Source organism: Gymnoscopelus braueri (assembly GCF_963280865.1).
Source record: "Gymnoscopelus braueri genome assembly, chromosome: 9".
NCBI classification, from domain to species: Eukaryota; Metazoa; Chordata; class Actinopteri; order Myctophiformes; family Myctophidae; genus Gymnoscopelus; species Gymnoscopelus braueri.
Genome location: NC_137610.1, coordinates 37,304,113 through 37,327,284, shown reverse-complemented (window position 1 = coordinate 37,327,284; position 23,172 = coordinate 37,304,113). Strand labels below are relative to the sequence as shown.

The following is a 23,172-nucleotide window of genomic DNA, read 5'->3' as shown; positions in this document are numbered from 1 at the left end:
AGTGGTGTAATATAATACATCACAAACCAGGGCCATCAACTCCAATACATGGAAGTAGAGAATGCCACGTGCATATCGCATACCCACTGAATTACACTGTTTATATTGCAGGTAACTATTCAATTACAGGGTACCTGTGAGAGTGGTAGCCTGACACTCAGCCTGAATTTCATTTTTTTTCCCGCTTATTTTTTTTTGTCTGAACGTGCTTCCATTACAGACGTTGTCAAGCGACATTGGTCAAGCTAACTTGCTAACAAATGAACTCTAGCCAAATACTAAAGAATATATATACCCAATATTATTTATATTTTTAAAACTAGCCACATCAATTCTATCCGCCAACATTACTGTCGCACTGAACATATCACACAGTTGAATTCCGACATCGAATTCAAAGTATGGATGCTGATTGGCCTGGTTGGGATTCAACTGAGAAAACAGATTTATTGATTGATAGATTCATTGATTGCACTTTAGCACCCATGCATTTTAACATTATTTTTACCAATCAATTTATCTATATTTTGCTCGGTCCAAGGGTCATGCAATTGTGTGACAAAAATAAATAAATAAAAGAAACAAAACAAAATTCTTCTCCTTTCAGAATGTTAGACACTTTCAACAGCACACTAATGAGAGCTCATTCCCTCACTGATTTACACAGCCGTAGCTTATATATATCTGTCACTCGCTGTACGCTTCCTAAACCCTCTGCTCCCTTCCTACCCCCTCCCCATCCCTTATTTTTCTCTCCCTGGTTGCTTATACATCACTTTTATGCTGACGCAATCGATGTTATATGAAGTTAATGAGTGACCTGCCACATTGCATGAATATACACAAGCACCAGCATAGAGGATAATGATTCCCTTTGAGGTTTTTTAACCTTCCTTCAGCCTGCATTCTTTTGTTTTTATCTTCCTTTAGCCTGCAGTCTTTTGTTTTTATCTTCCCTCCTCTCTCCACTATCATTAGTGTGGTTGCCATAGGCAACCATAGCATAGGGATTGCATGTAATAAATGTATATAAATCTTAAAAGTTTGCTGCGCTACTCCTCCCACAGTTCTTGCTGCATATACACAGGTAATGTGTCAAAGTCAAATCGACTGGCATCATTAGGAATTGTGTGCTTTTGTTTTTGTAAGCGATATATTTTATAGTTTAATTTATATTAATGTATTATTGTGTTACATTTCCCAGTATGTGTACAGAATATGGCAAAACCGACAGTTGGGTAGAGTGGGAAATGGACATATTTCAATATTTCTAATTACTGTAGTATTTACTGCCACAATGTTTACACTACAGACACATCATATGTTCACTGAACATTGCCACAAGTCTGCTGATTCATTCATTGATTTTGGAATTGTGATCATCGGTTTGGAACTACATACAACACCATACCAACAACAGCAACTAAATACTCCCATAAAAATTTTTTGCCACTTACGCATCATACTTTAAACTAAGCTATGCCATTCATAACATTGTGTGTAGAAGGTGGGCAACTATTCCATTAGGGGGCCCCATGAGAAATTCTGATTTGCTGTTGAGGCCCAACAAATTCATATCCTAACCATACCCTATCGTTACATTAGCTTATACTGTAGAAAACCTTACGTGTTGTATATATTTTTTAGCATTTCTAATAATAAAAAATCACACATGTTTTCAACATTATTCTATCCACTGTATAATGAAAGTAATTATACAAGGTGTCTTTCAGTAATCTTGTATCCCTGACTGTATACAGTAGTTACAGTACTGCATTTATGTCAGTAGTTTACAGAAGGAATATTGCTGTGATTCAAATTATGCACCATTCACAGTTTTGCCTACTACTTACAGTATCAGTGCACTGACCCGTGTCGCTGGTGGGTTTGAACAAGAGTATTGAAGTGAGGTGTAATTCCTGATATTGCTATATTGCACTGTATGTTGCACATCTGACAAGTGATAATCAGTTAGACAAGGTCTGCATCTTGACTTGTTAACCTTCATCAATGAGAATGTCTGTTCACATGCAGTATGTATGTTGATCGGATCCTAGGGAATTTTATGAGCAAGCAACTTTTGCTTGCTCCTTAAATTGTTGTATGAAAGACCCTGCTGTTTTTGGAGTTTTGCTAGCAACGTGCACACCCTCTCTGCTTCCAAGAAGTTCTTGTATTTGTCTTCATGTTTTGTCTCAAAGTGATGACTCAAGTTATAGTCTTTTGATATAGTGACAGGGATTTTCTTTCTGAGAAAAGAAATTGCTGGTTTTAACAATTCCTTCATTTGTTGGAAGAAGCTTTCTAAAAAGGTATTCATGCAGTTTTGTCTTTTAATACAGCAATTTTTTTCTGATAAACTAGGCACGCGGCGAGGGCCTTCCTGCCTATGGGGGGGTGAAGTGGGAGTCGAGTTACAGCAACTTTTCTCTTTAGCGCTCACACAGCTGTGTTCTACTGTCCTTTAATTTAGGTCCACATTAGTAAAGCTACGCAAAGATATACTGTGTTTCATAAACGAACATGAGTGACGCACATGACACATCATTCAATCAGTTGAAGAAACCTGCGCCTTCAAAATACAACATATTTAACAGATTTTTTACAGTTCGTCAAACTGGTTTGTTTTGGATCCCACGGGCCAATGATATTCGTATATTGGTCTTAAAAATTGGCAGATATTCGAATATATTCGAATATTATTATTAATATTATAAAAAAATATTTTTTTTTTCCAAAAAAAACAGAAACAATACAACAGACATGCAAAAGTGTCACTTTTCAGCTACAGTCACCTTTTTGAACCCAAATAGGGCAATTGTGTGACACCTGACCCGAAAGAAAACAACATGTTGTCACCTTTTTCACCTCAGGCTGTTTGCATGCCTGATACAAAAAACAATGTATCGAGTGCCAATAAAACATATCTTTTGTTTGTTTTTGTAACTTGATACATGTTTTTTGTATTGTCCCTGTCAAATAAACATTAAACACAAGATCTTTATTTTATTACTTTTTTTACATTAGAATATTAATTTTCATATTCGAATATACATATTTGCCCCATATTCTAGGAATATTCGAAATTCGAATATTAATTCACCAGCCCTAATAGACAGAAGGAAGTGAGTTTAAGTAGCATGAAACGTTTTTGCTCTGGAATGTTTTAAAATGTATCAAATCGACTGGCTTCATCAGGAATCGTGTATTTGCATTGGAATAACCTAAGCATTTAATGGATTAATTGGATTAATTTATATAAACGTAATAATGAACCAATCTTTCAGATGTATGTATTGTAAATGTGACACTTCCCATTCTCTACTAGAAGACTAGAAGAGCAGTTACCACTCTTGGTAGATAGGTTCAGAGTCAGAAAGTTCTACATATCAAACAGATTGGACATCATTTGTCTCCTGGTGGTGCTATAACAACCTAGTCATAGATTCGAAATGACTTCTTCACTGGATTCCTTGGGTCATAATGCATCTCCCTAGCCACACGCCTATGTTAGCGCCATAACAACATTTAGATAAATTAGATTTTCTATTTATTTTGTGTAGATACTACACCCACGGCAACACTATATTTTCTCCATTACATTATATTTTCTCCATTACATTTTGAACAATCTTTCGTAGGAGCAAATTGTAGTTTTCACTAGATTTCTTGGATCATGACTCATGAAGCTTCACGCACCTAGCCATACCCATTTTCGCTGAACTCAATCTTCCGGCATTTTGAATTTTCTTAAAAACCCACTTTTGGCACATGTATCAAACTGATTTTTGTTATTCAATATCAATTTTCTTTGTGAGATGGATCTATTTTACAAATTGTCCAATTGACCATAAAATTAAGTGGTGTATTGAGGGGCCTCAGTAGAGGTCACCACCAGAAGCACTTTCACCTCAGCCCATAGTGGGTGCCACACAATGCTCTCTTCCTCTATCTCCGTCTCTCTCTCTCTCTCTCTCTCTCTCTCTCTCTCTCTCTCTCTCTCTCTCTCTCTCTCTCTCTCTCTCTCTCTCTCTCTCTCCCCCTCTCTCCCCCTCTCTCTCTCTCTCTCTCCCTCTCTCTCTCTCTCTCTCTCCCTCTCTCTATCATGGACATCACTTCAAAGGTTGTTGAAATGTACTGTTACATCAACACAAACTTGAAAGCAGGAGAACAGATCCAATGAATACTGTAGAAAGAAAAAAAGCCCCACTGGGCAGGCAGTAGAAGGCAATCATTCTTCCATTGACAGGTGTTAAGATGAAGGGGTTCAGTGATGCTGATACGGAATGAGCTCCCCTGACTACCCTCTGAAAACAAAGGTTTGAAAAGGAAACAAGAAAGCTGACCCCTGAGCACTCGAGGTATAACCTCATCCTGGAGCTTATTGACACAGAATAGTGGCTGTCATAGATGACAATAATGCATTGATCCTGCATCCTCCATCTGTGGTCCGATTGTCCTATTGTTTTTGAACGATTGTAAAATACAACTGAAATAAATATATAAAACTCATATCTCTGAACTGACAATGTAATGACAAAAGCCATTCTGTCCTTCTAATGTATCAGACAATCTCATATTCTGATTTTTGAATTGAACGTACTATAGTGTTAAAGATTCAAGATTCAAAGACTATTTGTCATATTCTCATATGTGTACGACATTGGTGAGACTCTGCCAGACTGTGCTACAAGTAATGCCCAACGTACAATATAATACAAGTAGATATTAAAGTCTTTTGTTTTCTGTGACATATTCTTTTTAATTATTTCTTCATTTCTTTTGTAACTTTTTTCTTTTCTTCATCTTTTTTCTTGAAAAATCTACTTCCAATGTTTTTATGTTCTCTGGTGGTCACATCTCAGGAGCTTGTTAGTGAATGTTATGGAGCGGTCAGAAGCTGGTGTCAGAGCCATTATTGATTTAATAAATGACTAAAAGGCAAAAGAGAAATGGGATTGACCTTAAGGATTTCCATTATAGAGTCGTTGACATGTGGCCTGACCCATACCTTTCCGCACATATTTTGAATTGTATAAAAAGTATTGTATTGTATTGTATTTCAAGATTTTAGACATATCTTGGCCCCTCAAAATATATCTCCTATTATGCTCTCTCAATGTTTTGTATATTTTGAATCCCATCACACAATTGATACACTATTTCAAGCCAGTTGTATTGATAGCACTGTTATGCATGTCTCAATTCCTGACTAAGGCCATTACTGTAAATAACGTTTCTATCTACAAAACAGAAAAAATCTAAATTTGCCCCACTTCCTAATTTCAGACTCCATTAAATATGAATTAAAGACAATTAAGATCACAACTCTGAGCACATCTAGGGGTATTTACTTGGTATGTGATACTTTGATCGGCACTCTTGTTCTTGTCAGTCTATTTATGTTTTTACGGCATGGCTCTCAAAGCCGTGTATGAGAGGGTCTGTATCTGTGCATGCGTGCATGTCTGCTTTTCGGAACTAATCTTGCAAATCGCTGGACCGATTTGTGCCAAATTTCTTGTGCACACTGCCAGTAGGCTAATGTATATCTCATAGATTTCATACTTTTTGAAATATTTTACAATATACTTTATCCTCCTATAATTTGGCAAACCTCTGCGGTGGTGGTGAGCCCAAAACTGTATGCCCGGTTCTCCTCAGTGGCTGGAGCAATTGATCTGAAATTGCACACAGCCATTGACCATTACCATCTGAACGCAACTGCGAAGCCCGTTTTTCGCAGTTGCCCAATTTGTTTGCTTGAAATCTCAGCTGTTTATTAGCGTTTTTGTGTCAAACAATGTCGCCATGGTTACGGCTGCCCAGCAGTGGGATGGCCCCGCGAGCTATGGGACGAAACAGCCCCACCGCGTTACACTGTTGCACACACATAACGTGCTTCGACCAAAGTACATGTGTCTGTGTGTGTGTGTGTGTGTGTGTGTGTGTGTGTGGGGTCGCGACGCGGGGGGGGCTCCACGGGACGCGTGCAGGGGGGGGTTTCGCGATGCGACAGGACGCGTTTGGGGGGGCGCATATCCCCCCACGGGTATGGACTAGTTGTTATAATCATTATCAATGGGGCTAGGATCGGACTGAAACTGCCCAAATTTGGAGATGACTGACATCATTGATACATTTTAAATCCAAATCTCTGTCCGACCGACCCGAGGGCGGGATGTGCCGTGGGGGAAGTCGTCGGATCAGCGGATCATACATACAAAGAAATATGGATAAAACCGGATATCCCCATATATGGAGTACTGATGTCATCAATATTACGTCACTAAAAATAGACCCTTAGGGGATAACGTTTTAAGATTTTATGATTGTATCTTCCTTAGCACGCTCATCTCACAGAATGCCAGAGGCTCTCATGATGACCCAAATATTAGAATGTTTGCTCGCTGGTTTCTCGCTTTAGGTGAGACAGAGACATGCTTGTGTTGACACATTTTTATTGAACTGCCACAGGCTGAAGAAATTGAATGTGATTTTTTTTTAGCTCAGCAGTATTGCCTTTATGACTTAATCTTAGATGTGTGTGGCCCTTGACCTTGATGTTGTGTATTGATAGAGACAATATGACAAAGAAATGCAGGGCTTCCTCGTAAAAGAGATTGTGATCTCAATGGGATTTTCACCTATATTAATAAAGGTTAAAATTAAAAAAGCCTTCTCTAGGCATCTCTACGCTGTCCTCAAACGAGCAAGTCAAAAGTCACTGACCTCCTTTAGTTTAGCGCAGTGCTTTCTATTGTGTTAAGGGGTGGATTTTCTTGGGGGACGTTATAGGTTATGACCCCGGCTTTCTTTGCGTTTAGCATGAAGCCAATCTTGGCACACTCTAACTAGACTCTGGTTGAGAGCTCCTATGCCTGTTCTACTTCATTAGATAGAAGGCAGATGTCATTGCCGTAGTCCAGTTCTGTCAGGGATTCCACAGGGTGTCTTGTAGACCTTCTGGGAGTAATAGTGAATTCTTGCTCCTGTCTTTTAATAAGCTGTCTTTGGCATAGACATTGAAAATGACATAGATAGAGCCCCAATAATATCTGCCCTAGTGCCCAAAGTCCTGTTAGGTAATAAAGTTGCCATATAGGACCACAATGGAAGCAAGTCCCCAGGACTTTTTTGTGTTATCCTTTTAGCCTAAATGTCTGACTGTTACCTCGTGCTGTTTACATTTTTGACTAATAAAGTATTCAATCGATCAATCAATAGGTCTACACTCACACAAGGACATGAGAGGCACATAGTATGGGTACTGTGATCTTAGTTCAGAATGGCACATGTCAAATAACATTCCCTTCACATGTATTGATGAATATCTACAGTATATTGATTGAAAGTTTGGTTCTGAATGGTGAAAAATGCCTCACTAAAATCTGACTATAAAGTCTGTGGTCTGATAATCGTCTAGAATAATGTCCCGTGCTTTCACCCTTCATGAAAAATCACCAGGTTTGAAGAATTAGTTGGAGTAAAAAATGCAGGGCAATGGTTGGTTTGCCGAGGGGTGCTCAATTCACAGAAAAGGGCAGTAAAAAATGAACAAACATTCTGGATGGCAAACTCCCTTCGTGGATAGAATTTATTCGAAAAAACTTGACATGTTTGGGAGCTAATGCTTATTCATCTTTGCAGCTTACTCTGATGAAGGAGTATGAGCTCTAAAACACGTCAGGGGAGTTTGCTATCCAGAATGTATGATTGTTTTTTACTTCCTTTGTGTTTTTTGGAGAGTAAGCAAAAACAAATTTCTCCTATTTATTCATTCATTCCATTGTCATAGCAGGTTTCTTTTATTATTATTACAAAAAAAAACATTGTGTTACTTTTGACATGGCATATCAAAAGCAGGATTTCAGAATGCACGTGTCCTTTTCAGATTGTATGGACATTGTAACGTTTTTCTGCAGTTTAATAGTGTAGCAGTGTAGTAGACATAAACCCTCTGGGCATTGTGTTGGTTAATCCGTTAAAGAGGTTTTAGACACAACAGTGGATATTCACACAGCCTTTTCTTTAAAGCATTAGGAAAAAGCTCTTTACATGGGCCGGTGATGCAGGGAGGAAAGAGAACCGGCCAGCCATTATGGTGCATTACAGCAAATCTTTGTCATTCATTGTGTACATAGTCACACAATGTCAATGTATCTTTGGGTGCATCATTAGGGTGGTGTGGTCATCTTGGTCACATAATCTGTTGTGATTTTTGTATTTTTCTCATTCAAAAAATGTGAGTCAAGTCTCTCCTTTCTGTAATCATTTCATGACTGACTTTCTCACACATGTGCGCATGCACGCACGCACACAGTCACACACGCATGCACGGCATAGCACGCACACACACATTCGTAGAATGTTTAAACTGCCTGCAGGCATAAACCTAATTCCCTCATTGCAATGCTAGCTTAACTCTATGCTGTTAGGCTGCACTCATTGGGTTTTCCACCGGTGAAATATATCCTTGTGTTTAAGTAATCGGTGCTTAGGGGCTGACAGGAGACAAGTTGCCATAAAAAAAAAGATAAGGAATGGAATACTGCTGCTACTATTTGTTTGGATGCTTCTGTATGTTGTTTCCAGCTACTGTAGCTTGCATTTGCTTTCCCTTGGTTTAGCAGTCAACCTTTTCTGAAATGTGACAGTGACAGTGTGTGAAATGACTGCCGGTTTCACTGGGAAGTTGAGTCAACTTGGTGTCACATTTTTCCTCTGTTCCCATCAAAGATTTGCCTAAACTGCTTTCCCTGCCTTGTCTCCCAGATTTGCTCTACAAATTATGTCGCTGTATCAAAAAAGCTCATTTTATGGTGCAAGCTGTAGCTTACTGTATAACATTATGTGTACAGTATGTGCATAGTTTCCACACATATTGACGTGTTCTATGTAAAATTACTGTGTGTGTGTGTGTGTGTGTGTGTGTGTGTGTGTGTGTGTGTGTGTGTGTGTGTGTGTGTGTGTGTGTGTGTGTGTGTGTGTGTGTGTGTGTGTGTGTGTGTGTGTGTGCGTGTGTGTGTCTGTCTTGCTGTTCCCTATACCTCAATTCTCATTCCGTTTCTCCTTCGTTACATCACTTTTCTCTCTTGCACCGCATTGCCCCCCCTCTCTCTCTTTAACTCACTTTTATGTTCACTACTCTTCTCTTACTGTACTGTACGTACTGTAACTCCCCTGCAACATTCCACTGTACTGCCACACGTTCCCTCTCCATCCTCCTCGTATCCTCACACCCTCTTCTTCTTTTCTCCTCGCCCCCCCTTCCCTCTCTCTCCTCTCTCGTACAGTACACAGTACACACCATACCGTAGTTTTGACAGCTGAAGGCCTTGGTATCAGCTGTGTGTTGTCCAAAGCCTAGACAGCTCTGCTGATTAATGGCTCCTATAGCTGCGTCTTTCTCACAGAAGCATGGGCACACACACACACACACACACACACACACACACACACACACACACACACACACACACACACACACACACACACACACACACACACACACACACACACACACACACACACAAACGCATAGATATGCAAGCTAACAGATCCAGAACCTTTAGGCTTTGTTCAGACTGCAGGCAAATCTGATTTATTTTGAGAAGTACATTTTTAGGACTGACTGTCCTCACAGTTATTGGCAAGTGATGATCGGATTGGATTTGTGTACTGTGGCTTCTGTTCCAACCTCCAAGAGCCTGGGTGTTATAACATTGGAAGGATGAGACCCGGCCTGCCTCATCCAGGAGTCTGCCCAGCTCCTCATCCAGGCCTCATTCATCTCAAAGCTTGACTACTCTAACTCCCCCCTCACTGGCATGCTCACTTAAGCCCCTCCAAATGATCCAGAATGCTGCAACACACCTGGTCTTAAAAATTGGATTTGGGCTGCCAGTCTGAACGTAGCCTAAATATTTTGTTATCTCGCCCCTTTCATGGCATAATGGCAGCTGAGGCTTCTGACTAGTCTGCTTCCACCTAGGAGGAGAAAGGAAGACAGAAGAAATAAATAAACAAATGAAAGCGGGAAGAGAGTGGTGCAGGAAAAGCAAGTGAGAGAAATGTCAAAGGCGGAGAGAGAGTGAAAGCGAATGTGGGAGAAAAGGGTACGAGAGCTAAATATAACGCTGACACCTTTGAGCTGAACATTACATCGTTGAGGCCCATCTGTCACTGAACTGACGAGTCCTAATTGTAAATGAGCTGTTATTGTTCAACAACTCCTCAGGTTTAGGCTCAGCTCCATGTCTATTTGCCAAAGGAAAGAGGGTAAAACTTTTGTGCGTGTGTGCGTGCGTGGGTGCGTGCGTGCGTGTGTGTGTGCGTGTCACTATCATACCTGCAGTAATATGTAGGAGTAGGTATGTGTACGACAGTGATATGTCCTTGTACACTGTCTACTTGAATGCTATGGTAGCTCTTTTCCTGTGAAAGTAGCAATAGTACGCACTCAAGTGTGTGTGTGTGTGTGTGTGTGTGTGTGTGTGTGTGTGTGTGTGTGTGTGTGTGTGTGTGTGTGTGTGTGTGTGTGTGTGTGTGTGTGTGTGTGTGTGTGTGTGTGTGTGTGTGTGTGTTTTGTTTACACTATGTGAATCACCAGGTTCTAATGAGTGACTGTCATGGAGAACAATATGTTAGCTATAGTCTCCATATGTTTTCCCAGTCTGCTGAGACAGCTGCCTGTACAGGCAGGAGACACAGCTAGACCGATATTATCGTCAACAGGATACAATTAATGCCATCTTGCTCATTATTTATTATCTTGATCCCCCATTTATAGCTGACGCCATAAAGACGATGAAGCTGGTCTTCCTTCCTGCCCCTGTAGACACAGAGCAGCTATGAAACCATGGTGGGCTTACTACATGTATGGTATTTGTAGAGGTCAGTGAGTTTGGAAGTTGGGTGCCATTTGAGAGTAGATCGAGGACATTCAAGCAATAAATCAAGCAAACGTTATTTATTATATAGCACCTTTCAAACAAATCAAATGCAATTCAAAGTGATTTGTAGGATGTTGTCCTAGATATTGTCCCTGTGCCCTGGATTCAGGGCCGTTTCAGACATACAATGTTTGGCCCATTTTAAGAATCATCTTTTGTCACATCACTGGTTTACAGGTGTAAAGAAGTGGGTGAAATTATTTTTTGTGTGAAGTGCCATCATTTACAGTAGTTGTTTTCCATAAAGTGGAAAAAAGGGAGAGGGCCGGTGGGAGAGGGAGAGAATCTGACATTAAATGTGTGTCAAAGAGAACATTACAAAATCAAGATATCCACATACACACGCATAGCATAAGACCAGCAGATACAGTATGTACGAGGGGTTAAGCATATGGTGCAAAAGTGGTAATACTTTGGAATGTCCACATAGCAGTATGTGCATGAGATTAGACATAAGGTGAAAAAAACACATAGGGCAGAAATTTGACAGGTTAAATTAATATCCTCGTGGCAGGTCCACAGAGAAAGTATAGTCTGCATAGAGGAACATATCCACATGAAGGGTGGTGGGAAAAACGTCTGTTTCAAGTAAAGTGTTCCAGTTGACAAGCTAGCCTGGTGACAGGGGGTGATCAGGCCTTGTGCAGCAGTCTGAAGAAGCCGGGTGCAATCTGGTGGTCTTACCCTTGATACCCTTGGCCTCCTTACCTGGCCACGTGGTAGGGGTGTGAACAGTTTGTGGCTGGGGTGGTGCATGTCCTTTATGATACGGTGAGCTTTGACTACACACCGCTTCTCATACAGCTCCTGGGGGGTGCTCGGCTGACCACACCACCCGCCATAGGTTCTTCTGTGCATGGGCGGTGCAGTTTCCATACCAGGCAGTGACACGGCCTGACAAAACACTTTTATTGAAGCTGTTTATGCGGGTGTCACGCCAAACTTATTCAGGCGACGAAGCCAGTATAGTTGCTTATGAGCTTTTTTCCTCACATCCTACTTGAGCTCCTCCAAGGAACTTGAACTTACTGACCCTTTCCACTGCAACGCCATTGATGAAGACAGGCGCATGCTCTCTCCTCGGCTTCCTGAAGTCCACAATCAGCTCCTTGGTCCTGTTGACGTTGAGGTCGAGGTTGTTCTCCTTGCACCAGAGTGTCAGTGATCTGACCTCAACCCTGTAGGCACTGCAGACTCTTCAATTTAGACAATCTGGCCTATCACTGTCATGTCGTCAGCATACTTGATGATGACATTGGAGCTGTACGTGGCTATGTAGTCATGAGTGTAAAGGAGAGGGTCCAGCATGCATCCCTGGGGGGTCAGGGGGTCAGATGTGATGTTGGCCATTCTCACCACCTGGCAGCAGTTCGTCAGGACGTCTAGTATCGAGTCGCACATGCTTGGGTGCAGCTTGAGGTCTCTGAACTATGGTGTTGAAAGCTGAGCTGTAGTCCACGAACAACATGCATACATACTGTACTTGTCCTTCAGCTTCTTGTCATCCATGTGCGAGAGGACGGTGTGAAGAGCCATGGCGATTGCATCGTTGGTGGATATTTTTGCAAATTGCCACGGATCCAGCGAGTCAGGTGGCATGGAGCAGATGTTGTCTCTCACCAGCCTCTCATTTGCTGGCTAACTGAACCATGGTGTGTTTACTCTGTTAGTTTCTTTCGTTACATGTAAGAACATTATCAGATTTAATCTAGACCTGATATACCGTAGGAAGCAAATACAGTACAGTGCATTGTGGATTGAAAATGGATTTTGACGGAGACAACTGTGTGAGGGATGAAATGACTAGAAGAACTACTGTAGCTACAGTAGATGCAGAAAGAGTCCAGGACAAATGTGGGAGAACGGTGATGTGCTGACAATGTCATTTCACAATTGCTTGTTGAAACAAATAAGAATACAGAGGTCCTCAAACTCTTTAGTGATAAACTGTAAGAAATCGGAAATTAGTACACAGCGGACCAATGTCTGTTTAGAAAAAAAAATGTTGGCAGTAATAACCCTACATTGTTCACATATCTCAAGATATGCTCATCCTGTGTTTCCAATTTTATTTGGTGCAAAGTGGGAACAACAAATCATAATAATGAAAGCTATTATCACAATCACGATAAGCTGCTGCTCCATTGTTGTCCACAATAACACAGGACCATGTGAATACTAATGAAAAATGTAACAAAGAAACTTGAATCAGACCAAATATAGGGAACTATAAAAGTGAAAGGGCCATAGAGACTAATGCGTACCAAAACAGCCAACAACCAAATGAATAAGATGGCAACATAAATTTAAATTATGATTATAATAATTAAAATTACACCAGTCTACTCGGGAACGATGCAAAGTCGGCAACGATGCAAGTTGGAATGCATGCCCCACCCAGTTATGCGATACCCATTGTAGCCATAGTCATTGTCTGTCTCTGTCCCTTTTATGCCCATACAGTATACGGAGATCTCTGTATCTGTCTGTCTGTCTGTCTGTCTGTCTCTGTCCCTTTTATACCCATAATATGTAGATCTATGTATAGGTCTGTACTTGTCCCTTTTATGCCCATATACGGAGATCCCTGATGTCGTCAGTGTACGTAATGGAGATCCCTGATGTCATCAGTATACCGTTATGCCCATATATGGGCATACCGGTTTGATCAGCTGTTCTGGACAACCGGATCTCTATATATGCCTATACAAGGAGGTCCAATCTATTGTCGTGCTTTTTCTGTCATCATTTCTTGTAATGTACCTCAGCACCATTGAAAATCTGAGGTTTTAAATACATACATGATGATGATGATATGGTCATAGCTGTCGGAGCCGCGGTTCTGGACAACCGCCTATCCGACCGACTTCATGATGGGCACAGCACTCCCATTACTTATACTGTACACATACTGTGGTGTAGATACTGTACCTGCACCCCTATAAGGGTTAGGTGCATGTATAACAATCAGGACACTTCTAATATTTCCTTTACAAATGACGATCGGCCTGCAATCTCCAGCTATTGCCATAGCAACAGAGACCTGTTAGTTGACCATTGCTGGGGGAGGTACCAGGTCCTAATTGGCTCACTCTCAAATCTATGAGGAAGAAAAGACTACTGGCTCCCTAATTAGCTCTGAAGTGGTAGTCAGTGGGAACAGTTGGGGGTGGGGGTGTGAGGGGTTAGTATATTAATGAGGGGAAAGGTGAGGGGGGAGTGATGATGATGCAATTCAGGGGGATATACATAGGAGAAGAGAGAAGGTATGAGATAGGGAGAGGATAAAATGAAAGAGACGAGAGACAGTATGTTCAGTATGTTCTAGACATTTAACAATTTTTAATGATCCTCTAACACACACACACACACACAGACAGACAGACAGACAGACAGACAGACAGACAGACAGACAGACAGACAGACAGACAGACAGACAGACGCGCGCGAACACACACACACACACACACACACACACACACACACACACACACACACACACACACAGTCTCGCATTGCTTTTGTTTTGTATTGAAAATGTAGCATCATGTTTACATGGCATAAGTAGCCTTTATTTAATTTAATTCCATTGTGTTTTTTACGGAAATAAATGTGCCTTTTTCTAATTCATTCATTAAAGAAGTAGCTCACCCAAAACAAATCATATTTTTTTATCAATTACACACCCCATGAAGCCTTGCATTCCTAAGCCAATAATTTGATGACCGGCGGAGTCTTATCCAGTTGGAGTCTCCTACTGAGCAGCCACCGGTCATCAAATTATTGCCTTCGGAATGTGACAAAAACTAAAACATCTCCATGAATTCAAGGCTTCATGGCGTGTGTAATTGATAGAAAATAAGTATTTTTTTGGGTGAACTACTCCTTTAAGAGTACAAAAAAAAACATCATTGTGTGCAGTGACAGTGGTCAACCATCCAGGCAGCTAATGTTGCAACTTTCCTGCTCCTCGGCTCTTTCGTGCTATTAAGCTGAAAATATGAAGTATTCTTTAAAAGTCAAAGTCATTCTCTAAGCCCCCAGCACAGCTGGATCAGAATAAACACCCACTAATACAGACCAACCTCAAAGGACCTGGGTTCCCATCCTTATATCTCCCTATGCTGTTTGAACAGGTCATACTTCTTGCTGATAAACAAGTCTAATTGCCTATTTATCAGCCATGTTGGAAATGTTTTGATGAAATATTCATGATGAACCAAATCGAAATGGAGGAAATGAACAGGAGTGGAGACAGAGCGAGAGGGAGAGAGACAGAGAGAAGGAGAGAGAGAGAGAGAAACAGAATGAGAGGGAGAGAGGAAACAGAATGAGAGGGAGAGAGACAGAGCCAGAGGGAGAGAGACAGAGAAAGTGAAACGGAGGGAAATGTTGATCTTTTATCTGGATACTGTGGCAACATTGATTTGAACTTTCATGCCCACTGAACTGAACTGAACTGAACTGAACTGAACTGAACTGAACTGAACTGAACTGAACTGAACTGAACTGAACTGAACTGAGAGAGGGACACACACACACACACACACACACACACACACACACACACACACACACACACACACACACACCCACACCCACACCCACACCCACACCCACACCCACACCCACACACACACACACTGTCTCCCATTGCTACTTTGCAACCAGCACATGAAGGATTTGTTTTTTTGTGACATTTTTGACTTTTTGGAGTACATACCATACTGGAGTGGTCAAAAACTAAACCTTGAAGCCCAGAGGACCTTAGAATAAAAGTACAGTGGAGAAGAAAAATAAAATAAAAACTCAATGAAACGCAGTGGCAAACAGAAAGATCTTTAGCTGTGATTTGAAATAACTACTAGTGGCAGCAGTCCTGCATTTTTCTGGGAGTTTGTTCCAGATATGTGGAGTATAAATACTAAATGCTGCTTCTGCATGTTTAGTTTTGATTCTAGGGACAAAAAGCAGACCTTTCCCAGATGAACTGAGGGGTATGGATGGAAGATCACAAATGTATTTTGGCCCTGAACCATTCAAAGCTTTATACACCAACAGTAATATTTTAAAATCAATTATTTGACATATAGTGTAAGGATTTAAGAACTGGAATGATATGCTCCACTTTCTTGTTAAAAGGACTCGAGAAGCAGCGTTCTGAATCAACTGCAGTCGTCTGATTGATTTTTTTTGGGAGACATGTAAAGACACTGTTACAGGACAAGTTTTTCTAAATCCTGCAGAGACCTGCAGGAAGTCCTTTAATCCATGATATATTTTGGACGATGATTTACTACATTGGATCAATTTTTCCATTTACTGAAAAGTAACGGCTTTGAACATCCAAGCATCCAAGCATGCTGAGGGCCTATAGAGCGCTCCCCCTCGCTTTTTTTTTTAGACTGTGCGATATGTTTTTTTGCAAGCTGTGTGTATTGATTCTTCTAATCTTCTTGTATTGTGTATGTGTGTGTAGGTGTGGTGGAGGTGAGGAAAGAGGGATTGGATAGTCAGATCAATCGTCTGGCTGAACTAATCGGGCGACTGGAAAACAAGGTGAGGAACACACACACGCGTGTGCGCACACGCGCACACACGTGCACAACCTGTATATATACACACACATACACATGCACACACCGCACAGCCTTTAAAGCCTCATTTATACAGCGTCATACAACAGAGTATAAGTTAAGCATTATGCTGCATACTGTATAATCCTTCCTGACCTCAACCCTTCCACTTGGTCCTGGGTTCGATTCCCACTGTGGACGCTGTGGGCACTGGGGGCGTGTTCTCTCCCCCGCGTCATCAGTGCCCATACCCTAGGTGGGGTTGGTGAAAGGGCCTCACAAAAACATGCAGTAATCCTGGTCTCTATACTGCCTCCCCCTGGTCAGCCGGGGCGCCTGATGGAGGGGAAAGGAACTGGTTGGAATAACGTGTTCCTTCCTCGTGCTACGTCTAACACAGGGAACCTCGCCCCTGTCGGGTGATAAGAAGCGGCTTGCTAGCTCTCATGCATTGAAGGAGGCATGAGCTCGGCTTTAGGCTCTCCCTAGGCTGGCAGAGGGAGTGTAGCGCCCAGGATTACTTAGACAATTGGCACTGGGTGAAAAAATGGGTTTCAAAATCGTGGGATAAAAAAAATTAAAACCTTCCACTTGTATTACACTGTAAATTGTACAGTAAATTATATTATGTGAAATATGGGACTGGGCGTGGTCACATGAACATGGTGGTTGTGACTTCCAGTTACCTTCAGTATCAATGTGAAATTCAAAACTCAATTCTTTTTTCATTCATTAAGTCATTTGTCAGCTGTCTGTCATTAGGAAAAAGAAATACAATTAAAGAAATACGATTGTTGTTGTAACAGTGTTTAAGTAGCCTATCTGTTACATAACATACATTTTATATTATTCATATCAGTTAATCAGTCAGTCACATCTGTCCGTCCTCTCCATGGCTGCCTGCACTTCCCCTGTACTCACGCTTGCAATTCCCGCTACAGTATATTAATCTACACTAGAAAACAAAAAGTGGAAAAGAGTATCCATGTGTGTACCTTCATGTCATATAGTATCAAAACCCTTTGGAAATATATATATTTAGTCAAATATCTCCACTTTTCCACGAGATTTGCACAGACAACATTCTTTGTACGGGTCAGGGATGGTATTATTATTCACAGCACTAAACACATGCACTTCCATGAGTGCATAGTAATTACAAATTGCCAGGTTTGATTGCATTTACCCCACGTCAGAAGTATAATGTTGCATGATTTGCATGATTATTTGTATCATTTTAGGCTAATGTTATACAGTAAGTAATGATTTCTTTTTTTTAAGTTTTAATGCTTCTAATTCAGTAGTGTCTGTAATTTTTGGGGTCGTCTGATCACCCTATGTTATACTGTAAATTATACAGTACATTATACTATAGTGTAAAATTATACTGCATATACAGTATGGAGTCCGATACCAGTGGGAGGGGGAGGGGAAGAAGAGGCTGGGGGAGGGGGAGGCGATAGTGGGGTGGGAGAGGAGATGGTGGGGTGGGAGAAGAGATGGTGGGGTGGGAGAAGAGATGGTGGGGTGGGAGGGGGAGAGGAGATGGTGGGGTGGGAGAGGGAGAGAAGAGATGGTGGGGTGGGAGAGGAGATGGTGGGGTGTGGGAGGTGGAGAGAAGGCTGGGGGATGGAGAAGAGATGGTGGGTGTGTGGGGGGAGAGAAGAGATGGTGGGTGTGTGGGGGGAGAGAAGAGATGGTGGGTGTGTGGGGGGAGAGAAAAGATGGTGGGTGTGTGGGGGGAGAGAAGAGATGGTGGAGGTGGGAGGGGGAGAGAAGGGAAGGCAGTGACAGCAATTACAAAGGCATGACAACCAATATGGCAATGTGTCTTGTTATTTTTCCTTTCACGGTCCTCCCTCTTCTCACACACACTCACAAACGCGTGCGTACACATATGCGCACAGGCACCCACGCATGTGTACACTCACAAACACACACACAGGCATATACTCAGGCGTGTATGCACGTGCATACACGCACGCACACTGCCACCCTCACAGACACACACCTCCATCTCTCCCTCCTCCTCACTTCTTCACTCGCTAATGCCTCCTCTTGCTCTCCATTCCCCTCCCTGACCTCTTTCTTCCTTCCCCTCCTCTCTCCATCTGTCTTTCTTTCTCTCTCTTTCTCTCTCTGCCACTTTCTCTTGTCCCCCCCCTCTCTCTTTCTTTCTTTCTTTCTTACTTTCTTTCTCTTTCTCTTTCTCTTTCTCTTTCTCTTTTTCTTTCTCTTTCTCTTTCTCTTTCTCTTTCTCTTTCTCTTTGTCTTTCTCTCTCTCTGCCTCTCTTTCTCTCTTGTTCTCCCTTCCCCCCTCCCCCCTCCCCCCCGCCTGTGTGTCTGGTCTAGTAGTCGTGAACATGTTAGCCTAATGGATCCCCAGCAGTCTTTGGGAGAGCAGGCTACCACAGCACCATGAGCTAAGAATAACTAAACATGCTGTTACTGCTGGGGGAGCGGGAGTGAAGATTAGTAGAGAGAGGGGTGTGGGGGTCAGCAGGACCCAGAGAATGAGGAATAAGACAATGAGAGAACTAATGACTAACTGTGAATCAGGTGTGCGAGAATACGTGCACATGCGCAAGCGGCTGTGTGTGTGTGTGTGTGTGTGTGTGTGTGTGTGTGTGTGTGTGTGTGTGTGTGTGTGTGCGTGTGCGTGTGTGTGTACACGTGTGTATGTATTTGTGTATCTTCTGTGTTAATGGAATCTTTGTTGAAACGTTTTTATCTGTTTCTCTCCTCAGTGCTATAATCCTCAGTGCTAATTTTATTCTGACAAATGGAACCAACACTGTACCACTGATTTTATAGTGTGCTCATAGTGGTTGGACTCACACAGGCTCACAATGTCTCGCAAGAAACTAACAAACTAATTGTCTCACGGTTGTCAAAGCACAAAGGAACTGTTTAGTACAGAGAGTCTGGTTTCACTCCGTTTTGACAGGCAGAGTCGTGAAGGATTATTTTGTTACAGCAAACACATGTTTCATGCCTGCGCAAGCTTTCAAACATCTCTGTGGTTGAGAGACAAGTATATAAAAAATTCAACCAAACAAATATATATCAATAAAATAAATAAAAACAACAAAGCAAAGTGGTTCTCACGTGAGGGAGCAGTGATATTGCATTAACATTCAAAAGGAGAAAACACAGCTTACTCTAGCTATTTCATATCACACAATTTTCTCTGTAGTTGAATAGCTAGTACCTGCAACTGGAATGAGTATTCACCACTGATTTTTTAGCCCCGTTAACAACAGGGCTCTAAGGATGTTAGTCCATCCATTCAGTACATCTGTCCGTCCAACTCTTTTGTCCCATACAACATACCTTGAAAACTACTGGCTGGATTTCCAGGTAATTGCTCTGCACATTCATGCTCCCTGGAGGATGAACCCAACAGATTTATGTGACCCCATGGCCTTTTATCCAGTGCCGCCCTTAGCCCAAAATGTCAACTTTGGAAATAAGATATCTCATAATCTATACTGACCGTATTGCCATGAAACCTGTTTGTCCATTACTTTGGTCCCAAACAAGATACTGTACGGGGGTAGCAAGAAAATAATGGCTACTGATTGGTCACTTCATAGGCATCCATCTAATCACTTTGAACATCCATTGGCTCTGACAGATTCTAGCAGGGCTTTTTAGACTTTTAGACTGTTTTCTGGCTGCCTGAATGGCTGCCTGAATGGTAGCAACTGAAAATTACAAGATACTGAAAAATCTAAGGCCTTTCAAAATATCAGAACCAAATTCTCTAGCGCTACAGCAAATGTAATACAGCCAACGTTGCTACTTTACTGCTTAAGCCTTTATAGCCAAGGATACACAGTACGGGCCAAGAACTCCACTTCATCATTACCAAACTCCGTTTTTCAATAGGTAGTCCTTATACTGGCTTGATCTCTGTTGGTATCAATGCCTTCAGCACAATGGGCAGGTCCCCTGTCTGGAAAAGGAAAATGATTCTTTATGTTACTGTAACAGTGGAACATGAGTTGTTGCTCGATAACAAGTAAGCTTCCAATTGAGTTGTGAGCGCCTTGTGAGACTAAAATAGCGGCCGCCGTGTGATATGTACTGAGAATCCTGTTAGCAGCGTGTCCTCCTGAGGAAGACAATGTGGCTCATCTTCTCTTTCTCTCTCACACACACCACGCACGCACGCACGCACGCACGCACGCACGCACGCACGCACGCACGCACGCACGCACGCACGCACGCACGCACGCACGCACGCACGCACGCACGCACGCACGCACGCACGCACGCACGCACGCACGCACGCACGCACGCACGCACGCACGCACGCACGTATGCACTCACGCACGCACGCACACACACACACACACACACACACACACACACACACACACACACACACACACACACACACACACACACACACACACACTGTCTTCCTCCCTCTCTCCCTTGCTTTCACTTACTTTTTTATTCTCTCTTTCTCTCTCTGCGATATTTTGTCCCTGACCCTGTGGTCATTATTTTGTTGTGTCTGCCTGGCTGCTGCAGACAAGATGATGTATTTATTTTATTTTTTATACTTTCCAGACGTCATAAAGTACAGAGACTGCATATCAAAATGACAAATTCATGAAAAAGCTTGTTCCTGGAGTGATGTAGTTTGATGCTCTCCCTCAGAAGCACCACTGCAGTGTCCTACAGTATGTGAGAGATGGTCCTCAACTCACTTGTATTCCAAAATAGGCTGTGTACGCAGAAAGAAAATGGCAGCACCCAGCATGCCTCTGCAAAACTCATTATGTCTCATGCAAAAGAACAGAACACACATTGCTTCTCCTTTGAAAACCCGCTGTGAGTAGCTTGTGTCCCATCTAACTGGAATTTGTATCCTTTAACACCCTGTCTAAGTGTATTTCCAGTAGGGGGTGAGAGGCTGTTGACAGACCGTGTGTATTTGCCCGCTGTGCCTTCACTCATCTGCTGTGTTTTGTAAAAGCCTTGACCACCTTGCTTGCAACACAGGTGCCACTATAATTGCAGTGGCAACCGCAGCACTTATCAGTCACCTTGGTGACAGTAGCTCATATAACTACAGGACAACCGCACTGACTTTGATAAATGATAGTTGCCTTCTAGAGGGCTGACTGACAGCAGCTGAGCCAGACACCGCTCAAATGCCTCTTCATGTCAAAACATGGACCTATCTCCACACTGACATTGCGCAGAGCGCACTCTCTGTCTCACACACACACACACACGCACACGCACACGCACACGCACACGCACACACACACACACACACACAATGAGAGAGAGAGAGATATCATAATGTGCCGCATAAATAGCCACAGTTCTTATTACGCTCTCCAACCGCATTGAACCCTCCAGTCTTTAAGTAATAAATTCATGCTGTAGAAGTTTAAAACCGTATGAGCTCTATTGCCATATTGCTCATGTAGGCTTATTAGCTGTTTAAAAAATGGCTCCAGCCACTTCTTGCCCTGCATCATAACGTTTCCTCCTTTTAATAATAATCATAACTCTGGTAGTGTGTGAATCTTTCATGCTGATATGTTCCAATCTATTTCATTTCCTCTGTTTTATTGACCTGATCCCCTCCCTATCCCTTTTAACTCCTTCCCAGGGTGCTTTAACGCTACCTTAACCCCCCGGCCCCCCACCAACACACACACACAAAACTCGATCATATAGGTTGAACATCGGTCCATTTACCGATCACAGTTCACAATAACAGGATTAACGTCCCAAGACCACTTGACCAGATCTTTTCATAGGTGGAGGCGGCTGCAGTTTCCTCTGCATTTCTCCTCAGTGTGATCAGAGTCTGACTGTGAAATGGTTGCCATTGTCAACGACTGAATGTCTGCTTGTTGCTGTTTTTGTTGCCATTGTCATTCTGTTTGATTGATGTGTGAATGCTGTTGTTGTTGTGCCTCTCATTGCAGACAGTCTGGTTTGATCTTCATCAGAGACTAACAGACACAGATGGCACCACCAGCGCAGTAAGTAGACATTACATAATAACCAGACTAGGTTGCATTGCATCCCAGTGTCATGCTCAGAAAATAGAAGATCTGCAAGCTCACAAGATTGGCTATTTTCGGGCACACGACCCCCACACACAACTAAGTGTAAAACTCAGGCTCAATGCTGCATGCTCAGCCCAAGGAACCAAATTCACTATTCCACAGACACACGGCATTACTCAAAGTGTGCTTGTAAATGCCAGTAGCCGCCATCCATAATACATAAGGCATGTGCTAGGTTATGTTGCAATTTATAAGGCTGAGAAATGACCCGCTCTGCCCAGGAGCGTGGCATAGGTAAGGTCCTCTTGTCTACAGGATCCATTTAGCTAAAAAATTATGCCTTTTGTTAATTCTTTTGTTAAGGGAATTCATAGACATTGAGCAAATATATACAGGGAGAATAACGCCGGATTCACAGTAGATGCCGAAGCGCTGCGGAGTGATATTTTCTTGTTTTGATGGATTTGTAAATTGACATATTGTCAGATAGGATTTCTCCTCTCCCCTGGCCCCCACACACATGTAAAGCGTCTTTGAGGTCTTAGAAAAGCGCTGTATAAATTCCAGATATTATTATTATATGTTGCACAGCGCTCA

General features: G+C 42.2%; 1 protein-coding gene across 2 annotated transcripts in view; it reads left to right on the top strand.

The window, feature by feature from the left end:
* Positions 1 to 23,172, top strand: part of necab2 (N-terminal EF-hand calcium binding protein 2) — a gene marked incomplete at its 5' end in the record, with an annotated part of 144,101 nt that overhangs the window by 78,838 nt on the left and 42,091 nt on the right. Inside the window, 2 exons of one of the 2 annotated variants that reach the window (XM_080438688.1) lie at positions 16,435 to 16,514; positions 22,492 to 22,548. In XM_080438688.1, the coding sequence (XP_080294814.1) occupies positions 16,435 to 16,514; positions 22,492 to 22,548 (137 nt within the window). The remainder of the gene's footprint in view (positions 1 to 16,434; positions 16,515 to 22,491; positions 22,549 to 23,172) is intronic. The other variant, XM_080438689.1, reaches the window with a different exon arrangement.